Source organism: Acromyrmex echinatior, chromosome 8 (assembly GCF_024713525.1).
Source record: "Acromyrmex echinatior isolate Ae372 chromosome 8, ASM2471352v2, whole genome shotgun sequence".
In the NCBI taxonomy this organism is placed as follows: domain Eukaryota; kingdom Metazoa; phylum Arthropoda; class Insecta; order Hymenoptera; family Formicidae; genus Acromyrmex; species Acromyrmex echinatior.
In genome coordinates, this window is record NC_141859.1 from 9,743,071 (window position 1) to 9,752,310 (window position 9,240).

Genomic DNA, 9,240 nt, shown 5'->3' on the forward strand with positions numbered 1-9,240 from the left:
GTCTGTTCCTTTTAACATAAATATTTATTGTGTATTTATATATGTGACATCGTTTTCAGAATAATACTTTCATAAGTGTAGTGAATCTGTCGATGATACGTATAATCTGATAGTTTGATATTTATCAATGGCCGCTAGCTTGCGACTTTGCGGTACCGTAGATATGAAGATAACGATGCAATATAATATATTTCCTTTATATATCGAAGATTCCGCAAAATATAAAGTTTAACGCAAAATATAAAGTTTATCGCGATATTAAATTTTATATATTTGTATTTATATAACGTATATATAATATATATATATATATATATATATATATATATATATATATGTACATATATCACGACAATTCACACACATTTGATTGTCACTCGTCTCTGATACATATAGTACACTGTTGATCCCTCTATACATCTAAATAGGCAACGTGAAGTATTAATTCTTTCTTTATTCCAGGAATATGCGAACGAGAATTCAGTTCAACAAATTATCAGGGACAATTTGCTAAGTATGTCTGTGTACGTGTGTTCGTTCACGCGCGCGCACGTGTACATGTATACGTGTGCAAAAAAATAAACATGTTGGACCCCCGCAACCTCCTAGCATGCCCCTTGCACACTACGATCGGAATTAAAATATCCACATATAGACGAACGATTAAGAGCGAAAAGGCGACGCTTTAAAGGGAGAAAAGCACCCGTTTTTGTTAGCTTTTGCCAGTGAAAATATGTGGGCGGCACATGCTCCGCAACGGCGATTCGTAGCCAAAACGAGGACCGCGTGGATATATTGATTTTCTTTCCGACACCTTTCCGATGTTTTAACGTCGAAATATAGTTGTCACCGTTTATGTACGCGATAGTGATACGTTACACAGGGATAAACCATAAACGATTTAAATTGTCCTTTCTTTTGATATATCGTAGAGGTAGAGAATATTTACAAACTATTTTTGCAAAAAAGGATAAATGTCGACGACGCTTGTCGCGACATTTTTTCGAATCAATTGTTTGTAAAATCAAATTTTCCATCAGGATAAACATAGATTGGTTTGAATATTTATATAGTATTTATTGAGAAAAAATTTTGTATTCTGTTTCAAAGAAAAAGCTATTATATCGTGTTTTCTTTGACAGTTATACCCTGTGTAACGATATAATTGTACAATTATATCTAACGGCTTATATATCTAATGTTGATTGACACAGGTACATTCAATGTGAGTACGAATAACACAGCGTTTTAAAAACGTAATCGATTAATTATTGAAATTTATCTTTGCAACTGAATTAATTTCTTTATTACGCAATTCGCGGACAAGTAATCTTTTTCATAATCTTAACGAGGTTTTTGCAAATTCGGAAAGAGTAAAATAAATATGATAATGCTACTCACACACATCTACATTTCTGATGATAACATACATGTATTGATACTTCTATACCAACGGTATTGATCCGGTTCTCCTGTGCCTAACAAGCAATAGCGTTACGGTTGCTTATCTAAGCAACGAAATCCTCTTTGATAATTTTCAAGACAAAACTATATTGACGACATCACGAAACACGATACATTTGACAAATTCGCTTGTTTGACATTCTATGACACATAAATACACGTAAAACGTATAGTTTAATATAAATTTTTCTAGTTATACTCACATGCATTATTGCTATGCTTGACAATGCTTTCAAACTTGAACAGATGTAACTAGATGTAAATATCTCTGAATTAATTGAAAATCGTGTATATTCTTTTTAAATATATTTAACCAATTATATAAATCGATAAGTTAAAATATGTCACGTGATATAATATTTTGTTACAATATAATATAAAAAGAAAATCTTTTTACAATTTAAAATATCCGATATGTTAAATTTTCATCTTAAATCTTGACGGTATAATACGCGTCATCTCTTTCTAACTTTTTTATATTTTGATATTTATAAATTCCAATATTTAATCTTTCAACTTTTATATAATATAAAATTAGCATATACACATCATCACTTTTTAGCTTAGAGAAAAATATAAAAGCATCAAACTCGAAACATTTCATGTTGTATTTAATTGTATATAAAAATTCCATTTGTTAGATCAAAGTTTTATATTGCAAAGAATGCGAAAGGAACTATCTGTCACGCGGCATTATTGCCAAGGTGCTCATTTGAGAAATTTATAGAATTGGAAGGCATAAAATGACACATACTTTGAGTGGAATAAAATAAGGAATTAACTATTTGCCGTATTTTTTTTTTTTTTATCAAATTACTCTATAAAGCGTCTGCCTTAAAATAAAGTACATGAGCCACTTCCAATTATACTTACAATTATCTCTGCCATTGAACACTAATATAGCTTCTTTCACGCTCGGCTGCACAGCAGCCACAGCAGATTAAACACTCTCGTCTTTCTTCACAAGACATTAGGAAAATTAATAATCAAGGCTTATATCGACACCGACGATTTATATACCATATTGCAGTAGTCTCCATTGTTTACACGCAATTAATAGCAATTAATAACTTTCCTAACGACGTATTCTACTTCAGTCAGATTTAGAAAGCGAGATTTAGAAAGCTGCACCGATTTTCAGATAGATACGCAATGTCTTTAATTGTACGAGAGACGCGATTCAAGATACGAATTGACAATGGAAAAAACTTGATATTATTTTGTTTATTTGTTTACTTGTGACAAGCTCGCACGACGGAACGGAAAATCCGGGGAGTCATCGAACGGTTAAGGTCTTGTGAAGCGATACCGGTACGGAGTCCAGGCGAACAGTTCTAAGGGAAAAGAACACATATCCATTGTGTATCCATCATTAACTTGACACATCTTCTAATTACTTTTAACATGCAAGTGATATTAGCGCGGAGAACATCACTATAATCTCGTCGTTTACGCGCTGCTTGGGATGCAAAATTAACGTGCACTATGAAAACGTCCAGCTCGCTTGTGTTTGAAAATAAAGTCTTTCTTCTTCTTCTTTAACTGATAATTAACTTCCGCTCTCTATCCTTAATCTGCAATCTGTTTCGATGCAAGCTGCCGTTTCCAGTTGTGTTTACTACTCCGATGATGAAACATGCCAGATTGCTATGGATCCGTTAATTGATTTATACAAATGTTCAGGTGAAGAAATTTAAATATAGTATCATCTGATCGAAGTGATCGAAAGATCTTGCGAGATAAGCGCGTATTATAACAAGATAGAACGAATCTGATGATGAATGTTGCAAACATGTATACTTTGAAGGATCGTATAATGAATAATTGGATGATTTACTGAATGATTACTGAATGAGTACCGAACGATTCGACGGCAATCGGTCATTGTTTCATATGAGAGATAATAGAATAAATTGAAGTATTATATAAAAGATCAAGAACATCGTTCTTCGTTAATTAGCGGAGGAATTAGAACGATCGCTTTGATCGCTATTCGAATTGATCGGTGTGATCGACTAGTTTTTCATCTACCTGCAGGTGATATATGGGAGGATGTCTGCAGTCTGATCGATGATGATGCGATATGAGACGATGAGAGAGCACGATGCAAAACTACTTGTTTGTAAAGAAGGCTGGTAATAGCGTGGCGGCAGTCACTACATGAATCGCTCTACGATTTACCATGGTTAGTGAAGCACGGGCAAAGCGCATTCAGAATACGATTGCAGAATCCACGCGCTCGATTGTTCCAGCCAGCGATGGTATCGCCACCCTTCAATCTACTACCTGCGCACACACACGAATAGCCAGTATGTTATAAATATCAATCTCGAAAGGTAATTATAATTGCACCATGTTCTACTTCGCAAGTAGCTCTACGGGGGGGTGTCCCACCCAACTTGATCATCTGAAATATCTCCGTCGCTATTGATGGCACGAGAAAATATGTAAGAAAAAAAAATATCAAAGAAAACAAGTTGATGACTGTATTTAATAAAAGATTAAATAATTAACTTATAAATAAATAAAATGTTTAGCTTATAAACATCGATCTTATTTATAATCTTGATTGCGTCTACACGATCATTTTTTATTTTCATATTTTCCCATATTGTGTACGGAGATATTACACAAACACAAGCATATTTCTATTCGTCAATTCAAATATGCATCTATTGAATAAATTATACTTATTTAATGATTACCTACGTGTTCACCAACATCTATAAATTTCTTCAATTATCTTTAGCAATCTAGCCGTCTATACTTTCAAACTATTATCTGTTTGATCTTCTCACATACTTACTTTTTTTCCTCTACCTTTCCAGAGTATAAAATATTTACCATTTTATTTATATCCACCTTCTTTCCCTTCGTTATAGCCGACGCGAGTCAATTAAGAATGTTTCAATTCCGTATAAGTTAGAACATTTAAACAGTAAGAATCAGAACGTAAAATCGATTTGTACTTACCTTCACCTTCAGCTCCCTGAAATATAAAAAAGAAATATTGAAATTGCTTGATTTTCACAATATAATATAGTAAACATTGGCCTCATTGATAAATTAATTCATTACTCTTTGTTTACTGTCATAAAATTTTCTTTAATTGAATAAATTGAATAAATCACGAGTTTATTTACCTCCGATTGAATCTTTCTTTTCGAAGCCTCTGTAGCGGCCGTCTCTATTACTTCACTGATAAATTTCGTGGTTTCTCTCATGAGCTCCTCATCCTCTTTGAAGGCCTCCTTCCTCTGTTCCAATGTTCCTGTCATCAAGTTCTTTTCGTGTTCGTCCATATCGATAGTGGAATGAAAAGATATGGATATCTGTTTGGTCGGTTTGGTCATAATACCGTTGACGATGGCAATTTTCGTGCCCTAATCCTTCGAAATTAAAATTATTCTCAATCAAGAATCTTATGCAAATTAAATGCAAAATTTTCTTCATTTATATACATATATTGCAAATGTTTAGTTACCTTATAGAAAATTCAATGTATAAAAAGAAAAAAATAGAGTGTAATAATTAAATAAAAGATAAAAATCCGATATGGAATATGATGATGAGCAGTCAATAATTTTAGATTAAATAATCTTTTCCTCTATCCTTCTCTCTCTTTCTCTTTTTTTCTCTGTTTTGTTTGATCATCGACTTGATATTAATTCACTAACAAGATTATTATACGTTCGACCCCTCATGTTTTCGAGTCATTCGCGCATATATTGATCAATGATTGACAAAAACAGGGGTTGAAACTGATATAATTTTGATACTTTTAAATTTCAATATTATATAAACATAGCAATAATCGGATATATTAAAATCCATTTCTGAACAAAAATAAATCTTGTTTACAGTATAATTTTTTAAGAAGATATTTATAAATTATCTCTCTTTATTGTTAATATTTTTATTCATGTTTTTAAATTATTTATGTATTTATTGAACGAGTTCAATATACGAATTCAATATACGAATGAACAGTGTAATTGTAAATGATAAATTGCGATTTAGCATAAAGTCTATGCTTCAGTAATTCTACAGCATATAATACACACAGATAGATTTAATTCTAAACAAAATTTAAAACATATATTATGTTATGCATTTAAATTGTCTAAAAAATTGTTTAAAAAATTGAATACTACATTCTATCTGCATGCGAGTGAATTCTTTATGCATCTATCTAATTTATTATTCACATTTAATCCATTTCGCATGATCGCACATTAGTAGAACTCACCGTAGTTACACCGGTTTTGATTTCAGCATCCAATCGGCATTCGAAACGGCTGCCGAGATGAACGATATCATTGCTGAATTTCTAATCAACGCAATAATACGTATGACAGAGACCGACGTAAATACAACGGCTGATGCAGACGGATGTGCCACAGGTGGTGTGTGTTGTTTCACCGCGCACGCACACCTACACGCAACATACACTGGTCTCTACGTAAACGCGCGTATATCCCGGGGATGTCGATGACGTGGATGCAAGTCGTTCAAGGCCGGCTCAAGGTGAGTCTGCAATCGAGATCGGCCGGGTTTATTTAATTGTTGATAAAGGCCTAGACCTGATAGCGAGCTATCCCGAGTCGAGCAGCCGGTCGCTGCGACGGAATCCTTCGGAACCAGGGGACTCGTCGACGCTTTACGGACATGGACTTGGCTCCCTTGATGGCGTGGAAATATAGGGATGATATGCTTCAATATTCGCGACGTCGAACGGGGCGAAGAAAAACTGACAGAAACGGGTAAACCTTCATCTTCTCTTTCGTCGCGTCTTTGACGGGCTCTGCGCTCCGTCAAGTAATGATCGACGCGGACCTGACGAAGCTCTCTTACCCGACTGGATATTACCCCACAACCAGACCCTGAAACGGAGCATGCGTCAGGCAGCTATTAGGTTTTTATATCTTTGCTTCTATATCTCTCTTATCTGCTCGAATATGTACACATGCGCATACATATGCGCGTGCATTTACTGCCCTTATACAGATATGCTAAGTCTATCAATCGACTGGAACAAGGTGAAATTTCATAATATGAATTGTTGCGCAAACAATACAAATGCTGATTATTATTCGTTAGATTCTGTATAAAGAAAAGATTAGAAGCGATTAGTGAAAAAGTGTATTTTACAACATCACAGAAGAATAGAATTTATAATCCAAGGATTTCGTTCTATTTTATTTTGTAGACTTTACTCTGTAAGGAAATAATACATATATCTGCATACTTATATAAAAACAGATTTAATTATTATATTTAGTACATATATGTGTGATGAAGAATTTGAAGATGATTTGGTTCTCTTTGCTTTTGCTTGTGTATAATCATGTTATTATAGATATTAATAAATAGTAAACCTAGGTCAATTTCAACGAGCTATGATTAGATGTAACAAAGTAATGTTTATTATTCACAATTATAATTTTCGACGATAAGTTTCAATGGTACATTACAATAAACGGTTACAATAAACAGTTACTCGAAGGAGATGATTCTCAAAATATTCTAATTTTGATATATAGGATAATTATGTATTTCTGTTGCTGATGAGAACTAATTGTAAGCACAGTCGAAACGTTGATTTATCGTCGAAATTATAATTGTGAATAATAAATATTGCTTTGTTATATCTAATTATAGCTCGTTGAAATTGTTGACCTGGGTTTACTATTTATTAATCTGTTATATGAGCGAAAAGAATTGATATTAATTTATGTTGTAATAATGCTATTACAGTGTTATGCAATAATATGTCTCTATCATAAAGTAATGCGCAAAGCTTTTAGTATAATATTTAATACATGAATATTTTTAAAAATTCTTTCGAAAATACGGCAAATTACCTGTATTTAATAATTGCATATTGTCTAATGCAAAAAAATGTATGTGAGAAATACTTGTTGATTCTATATCTATTGAAATAATAATGCTGTACTTATCGCGTTCCATAACTTAATTTTGTAATAATACAGTATTGATAAAAGGAGGTTGTAAGGGCATAAAACACATATATTAATATTTACGTTTTAAACAAATTACATACATGTGAAAATCGTGTTCATAACATTCTGTTTTTATTGGACAATACATTTTCATAAATTATTTATTTTATTTGATATTATTTTTATTGTTATAAACATCTATTTTTTAAATAACAAAAATCTAAATTTTTTAAAAATATAAATATTTTAAATACTTAAAATGACTTATGTAAAGTTTCATTGAGATACACCAATTAGTTTATAACAAATAAATATTTTGTTTATTTACTGAACAATTAATGTTTGAATCCCAATGTAATTTTACATAAATATTTTTGAATTCATAAAATACTTATATAAAAAAATTAAGATTTTTATCATTATTTTATAAATACACATTATTTTATAATACATTTTCATATATTTCTATTATAGAGTACAAATTTAAAAAATATTACTTTTTATCGAAATAACTTTTAATCCAGATGATCAACTGTCTCTAATTTTTTTGTATTACTTTTAAATGCGATTTAGAATAATCTGTAATTTTTTCAAGTAATTCTTAACATATTGCATTTGCAATCTCTTTAAACGTTCTTGTGATGTTCTTGCACTAATTTTATAATTAAAAAAAAACATTTACTTTTTCTTTCCTTTTGAATACATAATTTAATGACCAAGAATAAAGATAAAGATAAAGACAGAGATAAAGAAAAAGAGTTTTTCCATCATAGTTGTATATTTTCTTCTAAATATCACAATATAAGAATTTGTGTTTAAAAAATTTAAACTGTAGAAATATCGTATAGTGTATAACATTAAGCCTATACAATACCTTACAATACGAGCTACCAAGATATTTTTTACGCGGTCCACTTGGTTATATTATTAAGAACACAGTGCGAGCATATGTCTCATAATTGGTGTCAACTGGTCGCAATTAATGACACGCACGTCGAGTGTCAGTTCCTCGTAAGATAAGCAGTTTAGCAATCGCGTCATCATTTTACGCCGATTTCGAATGCAGGATGAATTTTTCTTTTTCCTCCTTCTAATCACAATGATTTCAGATCTAATTCGATTCCTTCCCTCTTTAAAGGGAGGATCTTTCCTACTGTAATTCGAAAAAAAAAAGAATGTGAGCACCCGTTCCAATGCGCTTTGATTATGCTTTAATGGAAAATCGGTTCGGAAAGACAGCTAAATATAGTACAGAGGCGGTTAATAACAAAGGATCGATATGATCACGGTGAATAATTTTTTCCCCGAAGAAGCTCATCGCTCGATTATAGGTAATATGTATTTTTCTTCTTTTACCGTAACGGCATTGTATGCACTTACGTGAACAGCGCATACGACATGCACGTTGCACGTGTTGTTCACCTGTCTCGTTCAAAGCGAGTCTGTATGACAAGCGACTATGTAACATCTACAAAAGATCAACTTTTCTTTTTCCTAGTGTTAATCTTTTAGCTAATTATTTTTGCTGCGAAATCTACAACAACTCGATGTTATTTTAGATTACGTAAATTCAGAAAAAAAACATAAAATAGTATCGCCTACAAGACACAATTGGAAGTTAAACTTTTTATTTGATTGATATATGATGCATATTGCAATGAAAATTTTATAGATAAAATGAAAGGAAATGCATTCTACAATTAATTCCGATGTTCACTTACAATTATATAGTAACCCGGGAAAAAATGTTTCGTTACAATTATATGTAATTATATATAACTATATATAATTATACAAAAAATTGATATATAAT

The 9,240-nt window shown here is 31.8% G+C and overlaps 1 protein-coding gene across 4 annotated transcripts; it reads right to left on the minus strand.

Moving 5' to 3' along the window:
• Nucleotides 1-5: 5 nt before the first annotated feature.
• On the minus strand, nt 6-6,353 carry LOC105149132 (uncharacterized). 4 transcript variants are annotated; one of them, XR_015545969.1, is made up of 6 exons: nt 5,714-6,351; nt 4,608-4,853; nt 4,438-4,453; nt 3,646-3,750; nt 2,701-2,798; nt 6-2,422 (listed from the first exon to the last, which is right to left on the minus strand). XR_015545969.1 is itself a non-coding variant. In XM_011061346.2 (5 exons), exons 2-5 carry the CDS (start codon nt 4,815-4,817, stop codon nt 2,752-2,754), a joined length of 378 nt encoding a protein of 125 aa, XP_011059648.1. In that variant the 5' UTR covers nt 4,818-4,847; nt 5,714-6,353; the 3' UTR covers nt 6-2,751. The 4 variants fall into 4 exon arrangements, 3 of the variants coding, with proteins under 3 accessions (XP_011059648.1, XP_011059646.1, XP_087264920.1); XM_011061346.2 differs by having other exon boundaries at nt 6-2,798; nt 4,608-4,847; nt 5,714-6,353; XM_011061344.2 differs by having other exon boundaries at nt 6-2,798; nt 5,714-6,349.
• Nucleotides 6,354-9,240: the final 2,887 nt, after the last annotated feature.

Excerpts from the sequence above, each read along its gene's own strand:
- LOC105149132 (XM_011061346.2), bottom strand. The coding sequence starts at position 4,817 with ATGACCAAACCGACCAAACAGATATCCATATCTTTTCATTCCACTATC. Across the intron at positions 2,799-3,645 it reads CCCGTGCTTCACTAACCATG|AACTGTTCGCCTGGACTCCG; the intron begins GTAAATCGTAGA and ends CTTTTCCCTTAG.